Source organism: Maylandia zebra, linkage group LG1, assembly GCF_041146795.1.
Source record: "Maylandia zebra isolate NMK-2024a linkage group LG1, Mzebra_GT3a, whole genome shotgun sequence".
In the NCBI taxonomy this organism is placed as follows: Eukaryota; Metazoa; Chordata; class Actinopteri; order Cichliformes; family Cichlidae; genus Maylandia; species Maylandia zebra.
In genome coordinates this window covers 38639145-38665234 of record NC_135167.1, presented here as the reverse complement: position 1 = coordinate 38665234, position 26090 = coordinate 38639145, and the positions used below count along the sequence as shown (strand labels likewise).

The window sequence follows — 26090 nt, the reverse complement described above, 5'->3', positions numbered from 1 at the left end:
ATAAGAATGGGACGGACGAAACTTCAGTATCTTCGATGTACTATTGCTGTGTGATTTTTATTACTATTACTGAAGGCTACTCGCCACCGAGCTAACATTGTTAGCTTGTTCATAGACTGCAGACTGTTAAGCCGTTTCTAAATATTCAAGTATGCGAGTTCGTACTCGCGTTGTCAGGACTTTGTGAGTTAACACGGGAGACCTAACTTCCCGGACTTTTTTAAAAAAAAATCTTTTTATATCATGAATACTACTAGAAGATTGCTCCACTCTTTGCTTGATCTCTACTTTCCTTTATTTGCTGTTTCTACCTTTTAAAAATGTGACTTGACCTAGAGAGCTCTGCACAACAATTCCAGTGTGGATGGACTGTTGTGCATTTCCTGTCCTGTGCGCAAATGGCAAATACAAATCTTGAATCTTGACAGAGGTTTTTAATAGTATTCCATCTTAACTTTCACGATTTAGCCAGTGAATGGCTCTCAACCTACCCAACCGCACACCAACTGTGACAATTTCTAACAGACCTTTATATCAAAGACATATTGATTTTATTTCAGCTGCATCTCTTTAGATAAATTCCTGCTCTGCTTCTAGAAAGAAACACATGTAAAACCTTAGCTTGTGCTATATTTTTTCTTGCTTGGTTCCTTACTAAGTCTACTTATTTCTGACTTGGTAATTTGTGCTACTCTTATTGTATTGATCAACAAAACTGGACAGTTAATACAGGAAATTCATTAAACTGTAAAAAACAAACAAACAAACAAAACGTTTACATCCTTCCAACCAAGAGAACGATACTAATTTACTAATACTAATCCTCAAGTTTAGCAGGTTAACAACAGTCAGCATGATGCAGTTTTATTGAACATACAAAAGTGAACATCAACACATGAACACACAGCCAAATATAACCATCAAAGTGCTGTTTCCAAAAACAACAGAAACACGATGCAAAACCAAAGCAGATAGAAACAAACTGATGGCAATGATTAGTGTCGTTTGATTAAAATGGAAATGTGGTACATCTTTAAATACATACTGTCTGCTGATTGGATTCACATAACAACACAACAAATGAGGAGCAAAAGGAAGCGAGCATTTAAAACCAATCAAAACAAATTAAATCAAATATACAAAGAACGAAACGTGTTCACATGTTCGCAGTGGCCAAGCTTGAAATCAGTGCAAACAGCAGAAAGTGACAAAATTCAAAACTAACATCCCGTGACTCAACAGCACATTCACAGTTGACAATAACACGGACACATTTGTCTTGAAATTATAAAGCAAAAATCTCTTTTTTAAAAATATTCCCTTCATACCTTAATATTTCCTCTGTAAATACAGACAAAGAGTCCGTGTGAAAATGACCTGGGTGTACTTACATACTTTTACAGCTGTAACAACTATGTTTGTGTCTCTGTCTGAGTGAACTTTGGACATTAGACAAATGGTTACAAAGTCGCGTTAAGCTTCTTATTAAGATCATTTCTTTTTAACTTATTTTGCGATTTCACTAAACTTTGTGAAGCAGGAGGAATGTAACTGCAGTCTTTCATTTAAAATCTGAATAAAGGACACAAAGTAAATCCTCGAAAAGCCTTTTAGTCATCAGGACTGGATGTGTCCTGGCAAACCCCGAAATTCCAGGTTGACAGAAATGATAGTGAAATGATATCCTTCCTTTGTATTCTCAAATATATTTAACAAGACTTTGCACGTCTTTAGAAAACAAATGATCTGAAGAACCCTTGCACTTCTTTAAAAACATTAGAAGCAGTTAAAGGCTTTAGCAGCAACAATCTGCAAAGATGAGAGACACACTGAGCCTTCGTTAAGGTTATTATTGCTTTATATCAGCTGGAGAAGAAATGTTCTGGCTTATAAAAAAGAAGAAATCAAATGTGTCTCCTTGTACGCCTCTGAACTGCCCTCAGAGCAGCTGGTACTTTCTGAAAGACCCAGTCCCCACTTACACTTATTCATCTGCAGAGTGCACTGGATTCTCTTCAGTTTCTAAAAACCTTGAAAGACACTTCACTTTCATTTTCATTTTTGTGAGTGGATGAAGTTGCAGGAAGGCAAATCTTTCAGTTAGCACAGTTGATAAGAGGAGATTGTGTTGGTGTGGCCAAAGTGTTTCCTCTGTTTTCAATTTGGTCTCGCTTCATGTCCGACTTGGCTGACACGGCTGCTGAGTTTCAGCTGCAGACCCGCTCTCATCCCAGTGATGACCATTCAAAGGTCAGAAACAGAAGCTGCTGCACAGCGTGAGCGGTCAAACAGGGACTTCTTCTTAGAGACTCCAGGTTTAGAAATGTTTCATCATATTACATATAAAGAGGAGGAAAACAGCATTCCTGCCTTTATCCAAATGTTTTACCTTTTTAAAGCTTAATTTGAGGAAAGAAAAACTTTCTTTTGTATATTTCCAAAACTGCTCTGAGGAGCCAGACTTGAAGAACTTTCCCTCGGTCGAGTGGATTTCACGAGGTTTTTGAAGAGGGTTCTAACTTGTTTTTGATCTATAAACATTTTCAGCAGATCAGCGAAGTTTAACTTCCTGTGTGTTTTAAAGTAATGTTACATGACTGCACCCAGATAAAGGGGACTTCATTTCATGTTTCAGATTGATTTGGCACAAACATGTTTTCTTTGAAACCCATAACAACCCAAGTTCACTGCAGCTCCCATTGGTCTGCTCCATTACACTTACACACCTAGTTTAATGTACAGTTACTTTATGCAGACCCAGAGTCTGTTAAGTCTTTCTCACCTCGCTCTAATGCAAACAAGTTAAGCTTCCTTGAATATAAAGCTGTTAGTTTTAAAACGGTCCATAGCGACATCCTGTGGATCAGCCAGAATTCCCTGCACCTCTAACTGAAATTTATTTATTAACCTTTATTTAACCAGGAAGATCCCATTGAGATTAAAAACCTCTTTTTCAAGGGAGACCTGGCCAAGATAGGAAATGTAACTGGAAAAAAAAACCACACAAACTTAAACTAGGAATGAAGTGAGAAATTATTTAAAACACAAATATGGCTCGTTGCTGGACTTTAAAATAATAGATTTAAGATTGAGCAATCAAACGCTGCCTCAAACAAACGTTTCATCTCTGTTGAGGATTCAAACTAACAGCGGCTGCTGTGGGATTTGAGCTGGATGAGAGACAAAGCAGAGAAACTGCAAAGTGACTTCCAGCTGCCGTCTGTGCTCAGTTCATCCAGGCGTAGGCATACAGGCCGTTCTTCCTCCACAGATCACACTGAGGAGAGGTGTAGTTACTGTCCACCTCAAGGATGTCGGACAAGAAAGCAATGGCTGATGGGTACTCGGACCACTTTGTCTCCACCTTACCTGCAAGGAGTAAAGAGAAACAGTGTAACTTGAAGGCACAAAAGTATCAAGGCGGGAGGTGGACGAGGTCAAATCCCCTCGTCCAGCACACAGTCTAGTGTACAGTATGTTTTCCTTTTTAAATCTGCATCTGGCCAGTTCCTTATCCTTTTTGGCTGCCTCTGAAAGTGATGTGCAAAAAGGAAATTAGTGGAGTCAACGTGTGTCCCGCTCCCTTTGTAGCCATCTGTCACCACTGTTGTATCAGCCACTCTTGTGAGGGTGTGCTTGGGTCTCAGTAATGGACGTTATATCCATCAGAATTTCAGATGAACCCACATCTCTGTGTGTCCGACCATTTACTGTCCACCAGTGTGCTAAGGGGTGAGCGATATAACCTCAAAATCATGTCAATATCTGGAGAAAACGTGTGATAACAACTGATGATATAGAAAAAGAAAATACTCGAAGCTCTCCTTTACCATCATATAACTGGATCCATCATTTCAACCCAGCATTTGCTCTTCGTGTCATATGGAGTGCGACTAGCAAGTGAATTAGTTTGAGTCATTTTTTAACTTTTCAGTCACCACCTGCTTGTGTCTCCCACCTTTGGTGAGAACAGTTTTCATGGATATTTTTCAAAGCGTTGTGCTTTGCTGGAGGTTGTTGGAGTAGCTTCGGTTTTACTAAATCAATCATTGGACACGTGGTATGACACGCCTGGGTTTTTCTTGTTGTAGTCCACACTGAAAAATATAAACACATGGTGTGCTTGTAGCAATGATGTGAATATGACACTTTCATGTAAAATTGTGCACAATATGATACGGCACAGTCTGCAGCACACGCACACAGCCGATGGGTAAAAGCCATGTGCTGGCAATCAGCCACAAACAGGCTTTAACCCTTCAAAGCAAGCAAGTGGATCAGCTACACAAAATCTCACCACCTTACATTTGTTACAAAACGGCAAACTATCGACGGAGTCCAAAATCTTTGGGAGCCAGCCTCAAATTGCCATCAGTGTAATGCAGTTTCATTTTCAGCATTGGAGGCTGCTGCTTAATAAAGACACGCCGTGATGACATGAATTTCAATGTACAAAGGCAAAGAAAAAAAAAAACACGTCACACTAATACACTGAGTCATCAAATGAGAAATCCAAGGTAGTTCCTTATGAGCCCTTCATAAGGCTAAAAGTCTTTTACATCACATTTTTCGATGGATGAGGATTGTTTCTGCTGAATTTGTTCAAAGTACCTCCTGAGCTATAAGTTAACTCACAGGTACTCTGAACAAAGGAACATCAGCAAGCTCCGAGCACTGCTTAACAAAGGGCACAGAGGTCAGCTGATAGAGATGTGCAGAAGGAGAAACACCATTTAGTGTTAGGAACCTGCTTTTATCTCGGATGCTAAGAGCAACCCTATTCTCTTATTGTTCTCTTCTGCTCCTTAGAGGAATTTTAGGGGTCATTTTCTGGTCCTGAGTGGCAGCAGTGAGATGGGCGAGCAGCACAAACACTGATGTGTAATACAAATACAAAAAGACGGGTTCTTGCCATCATCACATCACATCTGATAAAGTAGGGTTTGCTCACTTTGATTTTTTTTAAAACACAAAGTGTAGCACCTCAGTTAACTGTTTTTATTCCTCTTCTTCTGATTGGCTGCACCTCGCAAACAGAAGGTTTAGGCAGGTGGCATTTTGTTCATTCTCAAGCACAGAGATATCTGAACTTGTCTATTAGCCTGAAGTTTTGGCTCACAGCAATTACTTGCAAAGACTTATTTGAAGCCCTGAATCCACTATTTTAACTCCACACACACAATAACTTCTCTTATCTATGATTTACAAACAGCCCTCACCTGTTTTGGCAAAGCTGACGAGATTGCGTGTGATGAGATCCTGAAAGCGCCGGTCCTTATCGGAGAGAGGTTTCCCTAAAATGAACTCCAGCCCTCCAAAGAATGCCACGGCATCCAGACAGTGGAAGGAGAAGCGGCTGGGGAATGGCAGCAGGTCGCTGGATGTGTTGACAGGTCCGGATGGCGTGTGCCTCACCACGTAGCGATACACCGGACTTTTGAGAGCAGCTGAGAAATGGTTACAAAAGAGCTTATTAGACTGTCAAAAATGACAAAAAACCAAATGTATCCTGCTGTAAATGTTCCACTTTCTATCTTCATAAACACAAAAGAAAACAAATCCTGCAGTTGCAGCATCAATGCCTCTTTATTAATTGTTGTTATTAAAATTACTCTTGTCACCTGAAGAAAAAGAATCTTCAACCAAATGTCAAATGTGAAAAACACTTTTGACATTTGTTTCAAACACTTACGACAAAAGAAACTTTGAATTACGCAAACATTGCTGACATTACACAGGTGGAAGCGACCTCACATCTTTTTTATGATTTCTTTGCTTCCACAGTGTCAGAAAACTGAAAATGTCTGCAATAGTCTCTTGAAGCCAAAGGCAAAGTCACCACATTCTTTTTACCATCATTCCTCAATATAATGAGAAATAAATGTACCAACACACTAAAGCGAATACGAGTGGAATGTTTGAGTCGTGGACTTTAAAAGTAACTTAAATGGAAAAATAGTTTTAGATTACCCATCTGTCCTCTGGCTTATTAATTAATTGGGCCTTTGTTGAAGCGACTCTAGTTTGGATTTATATTTTAATGCTTGACATTCACGAATACGATCAAACGTTTAGTGCGCAAGTCTGGGGGGGAGTTTTCACTGGAGTGTTCAAATTACACATTTTTTGGGAGATTATTTTAGCAGCAATTCGATGTGTCTGCAAAACCTCTGATGCAAGTCAGCGAGGATGGAAGACCAGCTGGATAGAAGTTCCCTCCAGAGATCCGAACTATATGCAAAAAAAGTTGATCTTTGACATCCAATGACATCTCATACTTTTTGTTCTTTCTCGACACTCATGACAGGATGAAATAAAAAGCTTAGCCACACTGTTGCTGATCCCTCACTTGTGAAATCTTGGGGCAGCAGTCCAAACCTTCCTGAAAAGCAGCAAAGATTTAAAACAGCTGGAACTGTGAAATATTCATGTTTTTAAAGCTAAAACTTCAAATTGCCTGCATGTGACACATTTAGGGGCTAAAGTTAAGTTCTTGTACTCCAGTTTCCTCCCTTAATCCAAAGACGTGCATGTTAGCTTAACTAACTAACAAGGCTGTGAGAGTGAACGGCCATCTGTGAAGGACCCAGCTTCTCACCCTGTGACATCCTAGACAGAAGTGTCATTCATCACTTCAGAGATCATGTCTCCACTGCTCTACAGTCCAGTGGCGTTACATCCCGTAACGTAAGGCTTAGACGCAGTTGCTCAGCATAGGAAACCCATTCCATGAACTGTTCTTCAGCTAATCTGACGAGCACATGAAGTTTGGAGGTCTGTAGTGATTGGCTCTGCAGAAAATTAACAACCTCTGCACATCCACTCGAAGATTTCACGTGGTCTTCCACTGTGTTATAATACCACTAAAGGTTGACTGGAAATTTCCTGACTGGGCTTATTGCACAGGTGGTGTATTATCGTGGTACCATGCACGGGTGTATGCACCTGTGGCCACGGAGGTGATTAGACCACCTGAACCTTCAGGGATTTGGTTGGGTGACTGAATACTTTTGGCAAATTAGGGCGTGTGAAAATTGTTGGAAAATAAGTATATAGCAACAAAAAATGTTAATATGCAATGAAAGTGTAATGTGAGTACATACAGTCGGTATATTTCTGTTCTAAGAAACATAAAACCTACCTAACTGTGTTTTTTTGGTGTTATGTACATTTTTAGAGTCAAATGTTATTTGAAAAGCTTTTTTCTATTATTTCAGCCACAAGCAATGTTTCATTTCTTGCTGAAACCAACATGTAGGTTCCTTTTGAATCTCCCATTTATCAGTCATTTCGAGCCCAGATTGACTGTGACTCAGCGAGAGATGAAAAAAAAGACAAAAAAACAAACAAAAAAAACCAAGCTGCACAAGATAAAAAACCCAATGAAGCAAGTGGAAGAAAAATCACCCAGGATGCCCTGCAGTCGCCTCACACAACAGCTAAATGTCACTTTACTCAGAGTTTCACCGCTGACACCAAACCTACACGAAGCACAATGGTGCCATACTGCAAAGGAAGGAAGGGGGCTTGCTACTGTGAAAAGAAAACGACTTGTAACATATATTTGTGTTACATTATACTAATATGTCGGAGATCACTTCACTTTTGGTATCAGCAGAGAAAAACACTCAGCTTTTGTCGCTCTCACTAAGAACCAATAAATATATCAGAAAGTATTATAAAGTAAAGATTACAAAGCAAAGAAACAAAGAAAGCAAATAACTTCTGTTCTCAGATACTTTTACTGTAATATTTAGATTTTCTTCTACTCAACTACATGTCAGAGTAGGGTTGCTCTGGGTGATGGATCAATATTATCAATATGAGGTACTGTATATGTTACACTTTGATAAAGTTTAATATAGCCACATCTTTGCTTCTAAATGAATGTGTGTGGGGATCCATCATCATCATCTCCAAACTAGAATAAATGAAAAGACAGTGTGCTGCAAGAGGGCAGCTACCAGGGCCATGGCCAAGACTAAAGCTGAGCACTGCAGCCAAGGAAAGGTAGACAGCTTTTACTTCCTCTGCCTCTTACAATAAGGGTATAAACCAGTATGCTGACTAAGCGTGCTGACTGAATCTTGACTGATGTGGTGATTGTTTAGAGCAGTGGTTCCCAAACTTTTTTTGCTGGGCCCCCCCTTTGTTTTACAGAAAAATGTTTGCCCCCCCCCCGCGTCCGTGATTTAAACAGCCCAGCGCTGCTCCCGACGAAGGGAAAACCAATTCTGCAGGGAGACCTACCTCGGCACTGCAGGTGAAGCCAAAGGGCAGACATGCTTCACCATATTTTCTAGTCTTTGGCTTAGAATGAAGTTGGTTTGGAAACATATTCAGCGATGCTTCATCTCCTGCTTTGCGTTTCTGTAGGCGCCTGTGCTAGCAGTGTCCAAGCGTTTTGTTCCCCCCCCCCCTTTCATCCTGCACCCCCCCCCTGCCATGGCTCTGCACCCCCCCTAGGGGGCGGGCCCCACACTTTGGGAAGGTCTGGGTTAGAGAGACTCAACTCTAATCCCCCACATATACTGGTTAGAGTGGAGACAAAGTGAAGCCTAAGATGGAAATTGGGTGTTGTGAAATAACAATTCAGTCAGAAATTGGTCAAACTTTATTCAACCAGTTGCAGTAACCATGGTGAGGCCTCCACTTCAAAACACTTAGATGATCCACCCTGCTGGTTTTCCAGCTGCCACTTAATCATCACTGAGCACTGCACATCTGGGTTAAAGCTCTTATTATGGGAGAACCTATTATCAATTTTATTATTATAATCATGATATTATTCAGTGATCCATGAGTTTACCTGCAGCCCTCTGGGCCAGGTCGTTGTTGGGACAGGTGACCCTGATGTCAGACACCATGGTGGTATAGGACCTCTCTGGGCAGCGGTCTTTGGTTGGACACCAGGCTGAAGATGGATACAGCCGCAACGCCTCCTTGACGAGACCGTCGCCGAATGACTTAAGTTTAGCTGAGAGGAAAACGACACAGACATATACAGTCCACACATAATATGTTATCATGTGAAGTGCTTACACAGATTTTCCTGTTTAAACTCAGTTTCAGTCCCTGGCATCATACGTCAGTGAGCAGGATGCAATCAAACAGAACAGTGGCCTGAACTATGAAACTGGATTTGGGCTTAGTGAGGTAAAGCCTAGTTTTCAGTGTCAAGAGCGTGGTTGACTTCTTAATGGGCTACACTGTCATGGTACTTTATAGAGCACACCTAACCTTATTTTCTAAAATCTTTTTCCTCCACGCTAATAATTTTACCTGATCAGGTAAAAAATATACAGTAAAAAAACCTTGAATGTTAAGCACATGGCAACAGTAAGGAGGAAGAACTCCTTTTTAACAAGTAGAGACAGTAGAAAGCCTGGGTCTGCTTTAAGGCCCAATATCTTACTAATATTTTAGGAAATTTCTTTCAGTCTGTTTGTTCTTTGCCTATCCTGACAACCTTTCATGTGATCATGTGATTCACATCTTTTAGATGTGTTGCTAGGAAACCCAGAGTGTAAGTGAGACTGACCTTGTTTGAATGAATGATTCTCATATTTAGGATAAAGGTTCTGTTACCAGCGTTTCCCTGAAGCCCCAGTCACACAGACCTAGAGAGGGGGCGTGGCTAATCACTACGCAAAATTCTGTATTCCATGAGTAGCTGCTGGAGACGCCCAGCAGTAGCAAGGTGAAATGGATTCCTGAGAAGTATACGATGCTCAACATTTCCTTGGTTGCAGGTTGCAGCCATAGGGTACTCTATGGCAGCGGGCCCCAACCTTTTTTGCGCCACGGACCGGTTTAATGTCAGACAATATTTTCACAGACCGGCCATTAAGGTGCAACAAAATACAACAAAATAAAATGATATGACCGAGACAAAAACTGTGGTATTTTGTAAATATAATAATAAACGCGAATTCACTGTGTAATTGTGTAACTTTATTAGCAGCGTCCTCCTGAAATGCGCCAACAACACTGAGAGTAACATCCTCCTCTCTGCACCTTAATGCTCTCTGGTCGCTATGGTAACGCGTAAATATTTCTTTCAAAACAAGACACACAGCTTCATCACGGGAAAAGACCCTGAAAACCATAAATTTCACACCGGAGCCTCAACTCTTGCGGCCCGGTACCAAATGACTCACGGACCGGTACCAGACTGTGTCCCGGGGGTTGGGGACCGCTGCTCTATGGTGCAACCAATACACACACACAGGCATGTTTATTGGGCCATGTTTGTAAAGATATTGATTCATTAATGATTCAAATATTCTCAATCAAATTCCCAAGCCTCCTGTGACTTCATTCAACCATCACTACAAACTACAAAGCACTAACCCTGATCTTGGTCTAAATCCCTGAAGCCAAGTGGCTACAATCTCTGAGAGAATCCTTGATCGTGGCTCAAGAGTTGGGAGTTCGCCTTGTAATCGGAAGGTTGCCGGTTCGAGCCCCGGCTTGGACAGTCTCGGTCGTTGTGTCCTTGGGCAAGACACTTCACCCGTTGCCTACTGGTGGTGGTCAGAGGGCCAGGTGGCGCCAGTGTCCGGCGGCCTCGCCTCTGTCAGTGCGCCCCAGGGTGGCTGTGGCTACAATGTAGCTGCTATCACCAATGGGTGGATGACTGGTTGTGTAAAGCGCTTTGGGGTCCTTAGGGACTAGAAAAGCGCTATACAAATACAGGCCATGTACCATTTTACCATAGCAGTCATTTCTTCCAGCACAGTGGCTCCATGGTTGCTTGCATGCGATAAATTTAGAAGACGTCTACAAAAAAAAACCTGGGTTACACCCCCTTTAAAGCCGTTACCTGTTACGAACCACGTGTAGTCCCCCCAGGTCCACTCGGAGATGTTTGTAGATGGAGGACTGTGGAGGAAACACAGCACTGAAGTGGAGACTCATCTCAGCACAAGCTGAATGTGGAGAAACGGAAGCAGGTGAACTCACGCGAAGTCAGCCTCTTGCTCTGTTGTTCCGACAAGGAAAGGGACGTCACTGTGCTCTCCTTTCTTCTCCCACAGCTCAAAAGGGGGCGCTTTGAGGACGTAGCCGTCCACTACTGCAACCGGGCCGATGGATTTCCCTTTGGTGGGGAGGTCAGTCATCTCATCTGCTGCCCAGGAGGGGTACTCCTGCCATGGGATGGCCTAGGAATACATGCTTGTTGTTTTTAGCATAAGATTCAAGACGAAGGAAACAAACTTATATTCATCTTAATGGTTCTTTTGGACAGGAGAGGAGCACAATGTATGTAAAGACGACTGGTCCACAGTGAGTTTAGGTTTCGCTTTCATAAAACACGACTATTTTTTAATTTGTATTTAACAGAATTACGGGGTAAAATAAGACGGAAACTGCTCTTTTTCCAGTCTCCTGAGTGGCATCTTGAATCACTTACTTTGACATTTTAAAAACCTAATAACAGTAACCTGCAGTCTGATGACTGTCACAGTTTTAAAAGTTCAGCTGTCATCATCATTTCATGACATACATTATTCATAATTCCTCCCGGGGTCATCGTCATGTTGAAATGAAGCTCTTCATGTACCTACAGGTTCTCTTCTCATCAGAGGATCCTCAGTTTAATGAAGCTCAGTGGTGTTTGAGGGAAAGCTGCCTGTAATCATGGCTGCAAATTATATTTAGTGTCCCATTTATTCATCAACTGCATAGGAAAATTAGAGATGTCCAGGTCTTTTGGCACCTGGACGTGACATTATGAGCCATCAAAATGAAAAATGTAATTTTAATTTTGATCAAAATGTCAGAACCGTTTGGATAGATGAGCTACGAATGAGATATTTCCTGATATCTTTAGACATTAAGGAGAATATTACAGAAATTAACGTTTTTCTGTTATTAGATTTTTTATTACTGTGATAGCTTCGTTGCCTTTCACAGATTTTTTACAGCAAGGCTCTCCAGTTAGGATGGATTGTCTGCCTCCTCCTCCCCCTACCTGCAGGACCTGTCCGATAGAGAGGCGCCTCAGGCAGGCCAGATCTCCGCAGCCCGTCTTATTCAGGAACGCCAGGTTGTCCACCTCGGCTTGTTCCAGGGTCGCATTGTAAATGTACGAGCCGCTCATGTCCACTGCTGCATGAAAGAGACCCTTGGCTAATGGTGACATCATCAGGGTCCACACTGACGTTCCACCTTTAGGAGAGCAAAGTACAAAAATGGGAGCAGCATCTGGTTGCAGGTGATGGAGCGGTTCTACTGGTTTGCCTTATTATTAAATACATAGACAACATAGCAAGCACCTGCACGTTCAAACTCTCCCAAAAGATGTGAAGTGTACACTTATGTTTTCAGGACTTTTAGGAGCAAGTAATTATCTTTCATGTGGTTGTGGAAGAATTTTGGCCCACTCTTCTTTACAGATCGCTTCAGTTCATTGAGGTTTGTGGCATTCTGCAGTTCTTATTAGGTTCTGTGATAGCATTTCCATCAGGCTGCACTGCAAAAGGCATTTTGAAATTTCTGGTATGAACATAGTCATAAATTGCTGATTTGTGCATCTGCACCATTCACACACAGATTGGTGCATATACCGTATGTTTCGGACCATAAGGTGCACCGGATTATAACCTAATCTCATATTGTGGATGGATTATCTCAGTTGTTCTCCTCACTGAAGTTTGGTCCGTTTACAGCATCCTAACCATTGGGAACCCTCACGTTAACTTTTATTGAGTCGAAAGAGTTAACGTTCCACCTCCACTGTGTTTATGTTATGCTAACATAGCTGTGTCGCTAGCGATCACGTAGCACATCCTTATATACCAGCTAGCCCAACTTCAGTGACCCTACAAACGTCACTGCTGTTTAGTTTTCTGTCTTCATTTATGTTGGAAGTGATAGCAGAGCTGTACGTTTGAATTTTTTCAGAAATCTCTCAGTCAGAACATGCTATATCATGTTTAGGTGGAAACCAGCGAGCTAACTTCCTGCTAACTTCTAACTCCGTTAAATGCCTGGATGTTAAACTTAATTGTTACACCTGGTAAAGCAGCAACGCTGATGATTTTATTAAAGATGAAAGAATTTAGACAGTTTTTAACTCTCAGTGATGCTGCAGGGTTCGTTTGACTTTGGGCCCTGAAGAAGATGGAGTTTAGGACACTGATTACTCCGCGAGGCACCTGACGATGCTCCAACAATCCATCAAGCGCAGTGTTGCCAACTTAGCGACTTTGTCGCTATATTTAGCGAGTTTTCAGACCCCCTTAGCGATTTTTTTTCTAAAACGCAACTAGCGACAAATCTGGCGACTTTTAGGACAACCAATAGCGATTTTCCTTCCTGAGGAGTTGGCAACACTGATCAAGCGGTGCGGCTTCGTAGCTTACCAAAGTCGCACTAAAACATTTTTGACAGATTTTTGAGCGCCGTGTAGCACATAAAATCAGTTCGAGGTCAGTAAGCACAACCAGAATTCATACATAAGGCACTCTGTAGATTATTGAGAAAATTAAAGGATTTTAAGTGCGCCTTATAGTGCGGAAAATACGTTACCGCAGTTAGTAAATTGTTCTAGAGCTCTTGTTCAGTGGTTTGCTGCCGTTTTCCCTTCTAAAAAGGCCATTTTGTTCAATATTTTTCTAATTCTTCTGTCACAAACTTCGTGAAGCCAACTGAGTCTGAAGTGTAGCTCTTTGGTGTTCTACAGTTTCTCTGAGCTTTGGCAGAGGGTTTGACCCAGGGATAAATTTGCTGGGGTGCTAAGACTCTGACACTGGTAACATCCGCCTGAATACTCCAAACCAGTAAACTGCCACAGCTTCTGTTTTTATAGATACTTTAGCAATGATCAGTTAATCAAGGGCATTTCATTAGCATCACCTAGCTGCCAGTTAGCCTCTTCAGTCAAATTTAAGCAGTGACCATGTACTTCCACAGGACTCTAATGTCTACCACTGCAGACGGTTTGATTATCGCCCTGTTTAAATGATATGGTCATAAGGTATACAAAGTATACTTGCTACTGCCATTAATACAATATAATACTGTGGAAAACACTGACGCCACACCCATCTCTTTTTATCAGTTTTTTGTTTTTACTTCAAATGACAGTTTTCTTTATGTCAGTATACACTGCGTTCATTCGCAGTACAATACTGACCAAAATACTACCAGCACATCAGTGCTTAACATGATTTGTCTTTTAAATAACTGTTATATGACTCTGGCAGTGTCTTTAATGCTTCTGTAGATTTGATCAAATCGCTGTAACTGCTTTGGGCATTCACTATAAATAACTTTAATGTGCACATTCTCTACTAGCAAGTGAGTTACTGCTGTAACTTCGAAAACATAAGTGAGTGTTATATTTTATAATCACAACACCACATGACAGATCTAATCTGTGTTCCTGTTAATATATTTTATCTCTTCTTTTAATTAGATCGAATCTTTTCTAGGACACAGACATAAAACATTCAATCCTTTAGGGTAAGTTTGAGACTGCATGTGTCACAGCATGTCCCGATGACACTTTTAATGATTTTTTTTAATACTGTTTATACCTGAGCTCTGTCCAAATATGGTAACTTTGCCAGGATCTCCTCCAAACACACGGATGTTCTTCTGAACCCACTTCAGAGCTGCAATCTGATCCAGGAAGCCATAATTCCCTGCAGAGGAGGGAAGGGGAGAGTTGAGAAGAGATCGATTAGTCAGGTTTTGATGCAGCCTTTTTTCTGATGTCCTATTTTCTCAATCAGAAACCAGCTTTCTGTGGTGTTCTGGCAGCATGAACTAAATTTAACTCATCTCAAGCTGAGGGAGCGAGGAAATGGGGCAGGGGATGATTACAACTATTAAAAATGAGCAGTGATAGTGAAGAGGACAGAGAGGAGGCTCTGGAATGCCGAAAAGGAGTCGTGTGCCCTGCCATCACACCATCGTGTCACGCAAGGCTCTGTCACATCAAGGTCACAGTGGGCTTATTCGGGTTGCGTAACAGAAATGACCCACTTGACTCACAGCGGAAAAATGCAAACAAACAGGAGGAAGCCTAGGAAAGAGCTCCATTTATAAAGATCGCATTAGCATTCATTAAGTATACACATCTTAATGGAAGGCTATGGACTTCTCAGCATTCCCTCTAACTGGGAGCACAATGTAAACACCATAAATATTAAAAGGGTCGGTTTAAGTGGTAAATGGCTTGTAAGAAAATACACTACAGCCATTAGAACTTCTTTAACTCCACACGATGCACTGCAGCGACCTAACAGAAGCCGTTAAAAGCTCCCTGCAAGTGTCACTACTTCTGAAACTCCACGACGCTAATTAGGGTCTTTAACTGAGCATGTAAAAAGGTTTGTTTGTTCAAACTCGGCTGCATTTTATTCCACTTTATTTGTTTAGTAAATGGCTCACGGTTCACCTCTGAGGGAACCAAACAATAATGAGAACGGGCCTGAAGACGGAGCGCAAGCTGTGTCTCGGTTCCACATCGCATGCCAGCTGCGTACGCTAACCGTGCGGTCGATGGTGACAGGGAAAGGCTTTGTAGTTTAGAGGCTGTTAGCCAGACTGTGTGAGCGATGGAGTGGTTTTAAAACGTCATTAGTAAGCACAGACAGCAGAGTGAATGAGGTGAAAGTACCACTCTGACCAAGTGGACAGACTTGTCATGTGTTGCTGTTGGTAAACTCACACTCTCCATCTCTTTGTGTTCTCATCAGTCTGCTGTCACAAAAGCACCGAAATGACCCGATCTAGCTTTCCAAGTCAGTCGGACAGATATCTGATTTAAATATGTTGATTCGTATAATCTATCACGCATCATATTTCAGTGTTACCTCAAAATTCTAATATTCAGATCTTTGTTACGTGTTATAAATACCCAACGTTTGGTCATCTCACTGCAGGCTTCTCAATTCAGTTTTATTTATATAGCGCCGAATCACAACAGTTACTTCAAGCCACTTTGCGAGGCAAAGACAGTACAATGATACACGTTCCATTTTTATAGTTTCAGATTATATTTAAAGTCGATGAATAATTATCAGCTACACCTTTATATTCTACTCTTGGTCTCCTTAAGTTACTTTGACAGGTCAAATAATTTTTACTCATCTTAAACTGGAGATTTGTGCATTTTGAAAATACTGGAATAAGCTCGTATTTTCAGGCTCATTTATCAAATATGGAGTTTTGGGCTGCGAAAAGAAAACATGACCACTTATACCTAGAACTGCAGAGGATGTCATCTTTACCCCACAGAAATTATTGCAAAACCATTACTATGGCATGCTGGGTTGCCTAGCAACACGCCCGTTTACACAACAACACAAGGCTGCTCTTCCTTTCACAGCTAGCAACAGCTGATTGATAAATGAATTTAAGGCAGCGTAGCTAGGTAAAATATGAATAATTAATGCCGGGCTGAGGATGCAGAGCAGAGCGGGCAGTGTGTGACCAAGCGTGTGGAAAACCAAGCAGGTTGCTGTCTGTACAGAGCAGCAGGGGAACGTAGCTAAACTGAGCAGGGAGCCCAGACTGTGGAGAACTGATATGATGCTTAAAAACGAAGTGAAATCCACAGCCCGGTAGCCAAGGTTTCAGGACTGTGCGGAGCGCTCAGGCAGAGGTGGACAAGATAATGAACTTGGACTGATCTACTATTACAATATTTTTTTAACCTCTGGGTGGTCTTGGGTCGATTTGTGCCATTTTTCATTGTTCGTATACACGCCATTTGCACTGTGTTGAACGGAATATAGCCAACTTTTCCAAAAAAAAGTCTGGTTACATATATTTCAAAATTCCAGTCTGACTCCCTTAAATTAGCTTCAGTGGCTGAGCTACAGATAAACTTACACTATTGGTCCTAGTGGTCGATTTGTGCCCCATTGAAACCCATTATAAACGCTATTTCCCATTCCACGGTCATTACAACCAAATAATGGGCCATCTTCCGAATGTTGGTGGTACTCGGGAGTCCGGGCCTTGGAATTGTATCTTTTGGGAAATATTTGATTTCTTTGTTTTTTGGGGCTAAAAAAACAGTGCGGCCATGTGACGAAACCGGGATATAAAGGGTTAAAATCCGCGAAATGTAATTAAAACTTGATATGAATATTTCAAGGAGAAGTAGGTCTAAAAGATTGGCTAATTTAAAGTGGAAAAAAATATTAATATATAGATATTTTATGGCACTTTTCATGGCGTGGTCGATTTGTGGCTCTAAGCCCAATAGTGTATGCATTTTTCTAGGACCCCCCAGAGGTTAAATGCATTTCTATGATTTTGTATTGAGCTGCAAGGTCGAGTTTAAAATTTAGGCAATAGCTGTTCAGTCTATTTCACAGCAGTCTGTTTTTATACCGTCTATATTTCAGTGCAAATAATGCCAAACTTAATTTTCAACTTTTCATAAAGTTCTTCTTCTGTAAGAACTACATTTTTTCAGAAGTGTTAGCTGTTGTGTTATCACTTTATTCTAATGTCACTGTACTGGGCTGCGACCCAGTACTTGTATTTCTGACTTTACAATTTGATATATTGTTCATAGTTTTGGTTTCCTTTAGTTCTTAGTGATTATAGTCCTTCCTCTCTTTGTGTTTATCTTCGCCTGTGTTAGTCTCTGTTCCCGTGTCTACTCTGTACTTTTCCCGTGTCCCACGGCTGCGTATTGTGTCATGTTTCCTGTTTTACTTTGAAGGTCTGTGTCTTATGTCAGTGTATTCTGTTTTGCTTCCTCCCTGTGTCGTAATGTTTATGGAGGATCAGCTGTGTCTCCCTCCTGTACGCCATTTCCTCGTTTCTCTCTGTGTATATATAGTTTGTGTTACCCCCGGATTACCTCTGCTCTCCATCCCGTTTCCAGGTTTTCAAGTTTCTTGTTTCTAGTTTCAGGTGTTATTCCATGCTTAGTTTTTCCCAGTTTAGGTTTTCTTAGCTTTCCCTGTTCCACCTGTTTGTAGTTTGGTAGCAGCCAAAATAAAGACTCACTTTTTGTCATTATCCGTTCTGGTCTCCGTTTGCCTGCACTTGGGTCCACGCTCCGCTCATATCCCGACAATTTGCCTCGCAGATCGTGACATCTAATCTGTGTCGTAGCTTCATTTTAGGTCATTGATATTACAGATCATTGAAAAAACTAATAAAAGGTATGAAAAGCCAGTGGGCGGGGCTTGTGCGCTGACATAATTGTGGTGCTGAGATCTCTGTCACTGACAACATACAGAGGCAAACGTAGGAAAAGCTTGTTTAGTGTGAAGCCTTTAGGCTCACAGGGGAGAGTTGTATGCACAGTGACCTCATTATTTGAGACATTAATCATGTCAAAATCCATTGCAACAGGTTACATAAGGGTCAGAAAATTGGAAGAGTTGAACAGGTCTCCTTTAACCTTTCCTGATATCTAACAAATGTCTTACAGAACATGTATATTCATTAGCTTGTTTCAGCTAAGGCTTCAGGCTACAAATATCATGCAGCCAGTTGTTTGCAGGCTGCAGTAAAACACTCCACATTCGTCCTGCTGTGCATCACCGACTAACCTGAGGTGTTTCTTGGAGAACCTTCTCTCAGCATCTGTAGGGCGAGAAAGCCAAAGGCATTGAGTCTGTAGTTGAAGCTGACGTAAACCACTTTTGTGTCGGCGGCGAGCTTCTCCGTAGGCGAGTATCCCTTCTCTCCTCCGCTGAGCATGTGCAGGTATCCTCCGTGGATCCACACCATGACGGGAAGCTTGGCGTCAGGCTGCAGGGTGGGGGTCCAAACGTTGATGAACAGGCAGTCCTCCTGGCCCATCACCTTCCCCGTGCTCGACAAGGGCCTCACCTGAGGACACATGCTGCGAAAGTGCCCCGCATCGATAACCCCACTCTTGCATACCGGTTCAACTGGAGGAGCCCAGCGCAGGCCACCAACAGGTGGAGCAGCGTAGGACATGCCTTTAAAGGAGTAGGCTCCATTTTTCTACAAAGAAAAGATTAAAACTGTCAGAGCATACTTGTTGTACTTTCCTGAAGATCTGAGTTTTGGAGGAGGATCCCAGGACCCACTGCACTGTGGTGGATTTTTGTGTGATATGTATAACTATGTAACTATATACACAGGGCTCTAGAGTGCGACCAATTTGGTCACAAATGTGACCAAATTTTTCAGTGGTGCGACTAAAAAAAAACATTTGGTTGCACCTGTGCGACCAAATGTTCGGGTAGCAAAAAAAAAAAAAAAATCTGCAACCTTCCTTGTGGTCAACAACAGACACACATTATGCCCCTATCGTGGACTAAACCAATCAGAGATAGTAAGGGGCGGGACCTCTCTGATTGGCCGTGGTCCAGTTGAAAGTGCAGGTGGAAGTGGGAGGTGAGTAGCTTGAATAAAGCGATATCAATTCATTAAATCCTGAATCGACTTTTAAATATAACTGTGTTTTGCCAGAAACGCCAGATTCTCAGATTAAAGCTCACAAAACTATTTCAACAACAAACAGCAAATGAGAGCAGGTACACGGATTCCACACAAAGACGTAAACACAGAGCGGACCCGACGCATCAGAATCAACTTTGTCTTTCTCGGCTTTCTCACCCGACGGCCCGTAGACGGACACGCTGTCGGAGCTTAGCGATCCTGATGCGTCCGGTCCGCGCTGTGATTACGTCTTTTTGCGCTGATTCTGAGCTGCAGGTTTTGTCTCTCCAGCCAAAATTCACCGAGCCAGCAGCAAAAGAAGCAGCAAACTGCGCTTCACATTTGATCAATGTCGTCATGAATTTTGCTGTTTTGCTTCCACGACTATTAAAATCACACTTCATGCACAGCTAGCTCTCTCTCTCTCTCTCTCTGTACTTCAAGAACAGTTTCCCGTCTCCAATCTCTGTTTTCTGTATTATTCATTTGCTTATTACCCACCAGTCTACCGTTGTTTACAGCGCTGTGGCTGCTGTCTTTTTCTTTTCTTTTTTTCACTTAAATGACCTCGGACAAGAAAGCCTGTTTTTTCTGTTATTCAATACTGAAGAAATTTAAACTTTATGTGCAGAACATTGTAGAATCTTTTTAAGGTTATCTGCTATAAAAAGCCAGACCAGGAAAATCTCCTTCATGTTTTTCTGTGTTTTATTCTCAGTTACTTTCACACAAAGGCATCTGCTGTGATGTTCACAATTCTGATGAAGTCAGTACTGATAAATGATCAGAATTATAATATTTCTGACTGTCTGAGGCTAAGTTGAATCGAATCGGGACTTTGAAAACCGGAATCGAATGGATTATAGAAATCAGTGATGATAACCAGCCCTAGTGAGCAGCCTAGGCACGACAGAAGTGGATGTAGCTGTAATAGGAAAAGAACTATTGCTAACTTTTCTGTTAAGGCCTGATCCTTCTGAAATTCATAGCCAGTGCTCTGACACGGTGTCATCAATCTTTGAATGCTGAAAAAGCACAGTGTATCCAGAAAAACACATTATATTATATAAATTATTATAAAATTTGTGTGCGCCTAACTTTTGTGCCGGTAAGCCTAACTTTTTAAAGTTAGGCGTACCGGTACGCCCATGGCAAAAAGTTAGTCTAGAGCCCTGATACACTATATATCTATGTGCACTGAACATATATATTTTAACTTTCATGTAGAGTCTTAAGAGCAATACATTTTGCTTCACCAAGGTTTATTAAGGTTTTACAGTAACAGGGCAGTTGATGTTGTTGAGAGTTCGCCTGAATAACTCACTCTCCAGCTAACTAACCTTCTCTAATACACACTCAACGTCTTTCATGCAGCACAACCAAAACATTAACAATGTAACAGAGATCCTGAACACATCACAATAAAATATCACACGATATAATCACACACACACACACACACACACACACACACACACACACACACACACACACACACACACACACACACACACACACACACACACACTTTGAACCCACACTGAAGTGGTTTTATATATGAGAAAGCATGTAACCTATGTAGTTATAAGATTATATGTTATAAGATTGTGCCACTTGCTGTGTAAGATTTAATAATTAGGATTAATGTGTGATGTTTGACCGTGTCATGACCTATTGTGATAAGCCAGAGCAAGGGGTAGTCAGAGTCCTGACTGGCCTTTGGCCGCTACCTTGGCCGCTACCTGACCCCTGCAGCTGTGTTTGGATGGGTGGGAAAGTTACCCAGCAGCAGGGGGCGGGGATACTGGTCCCTATATATTAGATGACCAGAGGACACCCCCAGCTCGTTTTTCCCCTCTGCTGTTTCTCTCTGTCCGTCTCTGTGTTGCTCTTTTGTCTGTGCTTAAGGCTGTACACCCCGGGGTTTTGCTTTGCTTGCTTTCTGCTATGTATTCTCTTGCTAAATGTCTGTATGTATTTTTCCTGCTGTTCATATGATTCATTGTATTAAACTCTGTTCCAAGAATTCTACTCTTTTCCAGAGCATCTTTTTAACTCATTCACTGCCAGCCATTGGCAGTGAATGAGTTAAACCCATTGACTCATTCACTGCCATTGACGGCTATAGACGTCAATGGCAGTGAATGAGTTAAGTGTCTTGATTTTAATTGGATCTAAAAGGGTTGGATCTCCACATCGTTGGTGGGAGAAGGTTATCAGGATGGCTTCAAAATTTGCGACCACAGCACCAGTGCAGGGTCTGAGACCCGGTTCTGGATTTCACCCCAATACTCGAAGCTGATCCGGGTGCTGTTGTCTAGAATATAGACGTCTGTGTGTCCCTGACCCACCATCAAACAGTCAGGCTGATGTTCCTTTACTGCTTTTAAGCAGTTTATTAAACAAACTTCTTCTTTTTTTTTTGAGAAACATAAAAAAATACTCAGTGTGCGAAAATGATCATTAAAAATAACTGAATGTAAATAAACTGAGCTGAGCGCTGACTGCATGAAACTCATCCTGCAGCAGCCAGCTCGTGTTCACAGAAAAAAAGACACAAATTCGATCACGAGCTCTACTTTGTTATTTCTGCAGATGAAGCACAAATCTTGTGTGTTGCAGCATCCTGGGGAAGTGAAAGCAAGGCTAAGCTCGGTTAACGATTACATTTGGTACAGGATTACAGTTACAGACTTCAGGAAATGAGGGTTAAATGAATTAAAAAGTAGTTTTTGAAAAGTGGTTGCAATACATCTTAGATCTGATATTATGAAGAGTACAAACTCACATATCTTCCTCTAAAGTCGCCACAGTCAGTTGACACCTGGGCGAGTCCCGGTGGCAGCGTCTGGGCTATGTAACCCAGGTAGGCGGCCAGAGCGAGCAGAGCGAGCACGCCGAGGCAGATGAGGAAGATGCAGCGTTTGGACAGGACCAGGAAGGGGCTGATGTAGTGTCTGTGACGCACATACTGCACCTCCTCCTCATCCTCCTCCTGTACCAAGTAGCGGTACTCGGTTCTCTCTGGAACCTCGAATGCATCCTCATTCATCTTCACTCTGGGTCAGGAAACGGAAAATGATAATGACTTCACCTCAGACCAGATCAGATCTCGTCTGCATGAGGGGGACACGGGAATTATGGTCCGTCCAAAATGCATGTTTACAGGTTAGACATCACCAAAACACACTCCTCACACATCAGGAAGATTTCTATCTGATGCTTCCAGCACCACAGTCACTGGGATGATATTAGTCATGTAATGAGCAGTGCCTGCTGTATAACAAATATGTGCTTTAGTTCTCCACAAAAAATAAAGAGCAGCTTGATCAGAAGCCTTTAATTGAGTTTCGCTCAAAACCAGCTGTTGTATATCTTCTATATAAAGTAGCTCCGGTCCAGCTGACCCAACATCTCTGCAGAGAACTTCTGAAACATTCTTCCAGGCTTTTGTCAAGCTCTTGATTTAGAACCTGATTACGAAGTTACCCATCGGGGTGGATGACATTCTTAGCTTTAAAAACCATTTCTAAACTTTTTGTTTATACCCTCACTCTCACTGCCTCATAAACAAGCTGAAGCCTCCATTTATGGCTCTAAAAATGAGACTCCCATGTAAAAATACCCGACTATAAAGCACTACAGAGAAAGTTTACAGCCTGCTACAAAAATACAAACTGTTTATTCTGTTCACAGCAGCTGTAAACGAGGTAAACGAGGTCATTGAACTGGAACTCGCTGTTTGTGCTGCTGGTGCCCGTTGGAGCCTTTTAATGTAATTATCAGACTGATCTGCTGTGTGGTACAGACAACCCAAGACATCTGTACTTCGGTTGTGGTCAGTGTTTTATTAGTCTGTCACTCAGCACTTACAGTATTCAAGCACAGTTTATGGCTGGAGCTTGCTAATCAGGGTAGTTAACATTCAATTCCATTCAATTTTATTTATATTTTAGCGCCAAATCACAACAAAAGTCGCCTCAAGGCATGAATCGATAACTTGGCAGTCCATGCTTTCATCCAATTAAGACTCCAAATAACTGAAAAAAATAAAAACACACATGAAGGGTGGAGCTTAAAACTTGGAAGCCAGAAACAAATGAGTGATGTCACAGTGGCCCCAATCCTTCTTTTATGTACAGTCTATGCATACATCAGGGTCAGCAGCTGTGCTACAGAGGGAACAGCTGATTTTACTGATATGCAGTGTGAATTGTGGCACGTTGTGTATTGTTCTTTGTGTCCCGCTGCGAATTCTAACCAATCTGTTCAGTTTACCTCAGGACCAGCTGTACAACGTTCCCTCCACATTCCCCCCATTCCACATTTGTTCCCACCAGTTTACAAAATAACAAGAAACATCAGGAAGAAATGTGCCGATGAACAGAACTACTTCTACACAAACTCCAAAATGACCAACAGACAGAACAGACAGCAGCTGGAGTTGACTGAAATGCAGAATACAGACTGCTCAAATCAAAAATAAGATTTTATATCCATCAAAACTTTGTTATCGCCGGTATTTTTCATACGTTCAAATAATGAGAAGAACTTCTACTTTGTGACAGGCTTCTAGTAACAACAGTCTAGTAAGTGCCTAAAGACACGATAACAACTTGGTTTGACTGGTTGAAGTGAAAATGAGTGAAAAAGCAGCCAATTCCCAAAGAAACACGCGAAAGCCTCGAGAACTACTGCTGAACATTAAACAAACACGAAACAGAAGAATATGAAGACATGAGGAGCGGCTGTCCGACACCACCGCAGACGTGTGCCGAAAATACAAACACACAAAACGGGAAAACGAAAAAAACTGTGCGGGAACAATAACCGGACGTACCAGCAATAAATCAGAGCTGCCAACAGGTTACAGCGACTTCAACGTGTAGGCTCAGCGTTTCAGCTGCTCGGGTCACAGATTTCTCTCACAATTAACCCAAAAAGAAGACGAGAAGCTAAAAGAGCGAAATCGTTTTGTCTGACGTTAATATGCTGTCAGCGCTTTTCGCCACAATGCACTTTTCCCTCAGCTGCAAACAAGTTGTTCAAATGTTATAAACAACTTGTTGGGCTGAAATCTGTCAAACTTGTTTCTCAGGATTAAGCCTCAAACAACATTCGTGTCACAGGTTAGATCCTGCAATCAGTTTTCAGCAGTGACTTTTATGCATCCCTGTTTTTTTTAATCCGGGTACAAAGTGTCACAGTGACATAAATAACGCATAAAAACAAAACCCTTTATGGCAGTCGATGACTTTTGGGCATAACACCGTTCCTGCCCTCAATCTAAACTTCCTCTCGCTCGACAGATTTATTACTAACGCCTCAGATAACTGCAGAAGAAATTAACATTGCAGTTTCTTAACTTACCATGTCCTATAAACTGCCAAAGAACGCAAGAAAGCACAAACTCTCCAAAAACCTCAACAGTTGACGCGTTTAGTTCTCCAGTGGGCGGAGCGCGGACATGCATGGACATTTAAAGGGACACGAAACTTAGAATATACGGGAAAATAAATAAATAAATAAATGAATAAATAAAATGATTTAAAAATCGGCCCTGATTAGCTAATCACAATGGTTAAACTAACATACACCCCAAACTCCGTCTGTGGATTTCCACATCATCACACAGGTGTTTGTTAATAGGATCGTTTCTGATTACTAGTGCGGGCCAGCAATACCATGTGTAACTGTATTAAATGCAGTAATATATTACAGTAACATACCAGGTATAGAAGGTTAACCATCAAACCATGCTTTTTTCTTCTGCCTGACTTGTGCTACAACCAGACCATTTCAGTTTCTGTGCACGGACGAGGAAAATGGATATTACATGTATTTTTATTGCACACAAAAAAAGAAAGACGAGACTGCAGTGGAGAAACGCAAACTGTGTACAGGACAGAAAGAATTGCATGATTTACTAACACAACTTCAGTAAAGCGTGTGAGTTATCATTGTTCATGTGCTGTTTATGTTTTTAGAATAGTTTTTGTTCCCTAAGGAAATACATTAATTTTTCTTGTATTTTGATTAGTGGAGATGTAATATCGCTTGGACTCCATAGGATTTTAAGTGGGCCACAGCACTCTTGACTTTGGGAATGGCTGATTTAAAGTATAATAAGAAAGTTTGTCTCTATGTGCCAATTATCAGGACACAAAAAAAGGATCCAGTGCATCACAAAGATTATACCCTAAGTGTCTGAAAAAGAATAATTTATACAGTGAGGTTTAAATAAAGTGGCAGAACTGTATGTGGTTATTAGCAGTTATATGATAATAAAAACATCTAAGCAGAGAACAGCAGCTGCCTGTGCTCAGCAGCCAGTGATACAAGGAGAGGATGTTCTTACCTTCCTACTACAGCTGCTGAATGTGCAACAGTGCACGGATGCTTAGTTGAGCATGTGGGATTTTACGTCAAAAAAAATAAAATCATTAGAAATGAGAGCAGTCCCATTTTAAGGCAATTTGTTATCCACTGGGTGGCAGCAGATTTCCTAATGTCACATAAGGACAAACAAGAATACTCAACCAGAATTCCATGAATGAACTTTTCCAGGTAAAGGCTCTTTCAGCTGTCTCAAGTGGTAGAGCATATGTGGGAGCCATCATCTGTATAATGTAGTTATATATAATGTAGTTATATATAATGTAGTTACCCTGATGTAACCCACTGGTCCCATT

The 26090-nt window shown here is 41.5% G+C and overlaps 1 protein-coding gene across 1 annotated transcript; it reads right to left on the bottom strand.

Moving 5' to 3' along the window:
* Positions 1-848: 848 nt before the first annotated feature.
* On the bottom strand, positions 849-24858 carry si:ch211-71n6.4 (para-nitrobenzyl esterase). Its single transcript, XM_004571822.5, has 10 exons — positions 24769-24858; positions 22187-22457; positions 18537-18957; positions 14547-14654; positions 11978-12174; positions 10966-11165; positions 10826-10884; positions 8810-8977; positions 5220-5447; positions 849-3369 (listed from the first exon to the last, which is right to left on the bottom strand). Exons 2-10 carry the CDS (start codon positions 22448-22450, stop codon positions 3227-3229), a joined length of 1788 nt encoding a protein of 595 aa, XP_004571879.1. The 5' UTR covers positions 22451-22457; positions 24769-24858; the 3' UTR covers positions 849-3226.
* Between the last annotated feature and the right edge of the window lie 1232 nt (positions 24859-26090).

Coding starts and splice junctions, on each gene's coding strand:
- si:ch211-71n6.4 (XM_004571822.5), bottom strand. CDS start 22,450: ATGAATGAGGATGCATTCGAGGTTCCAGAGAGAACCGAGTACCGCTAC. Junction 14,655..18,536: donor TTCTCCAAGAAACACCTCAG/GTTAGTCGGTGA, acceptor CCTCCTCTGCAG/GGAATTATGGCTTCCTGGAT. Junction 12,175..14,546: donor CATATTTGGACAGAGCTCAG/GTATAAACAGTA, acceptor GCTCTCCTAAAG/GTGGAACGTCAGTGTGGACC.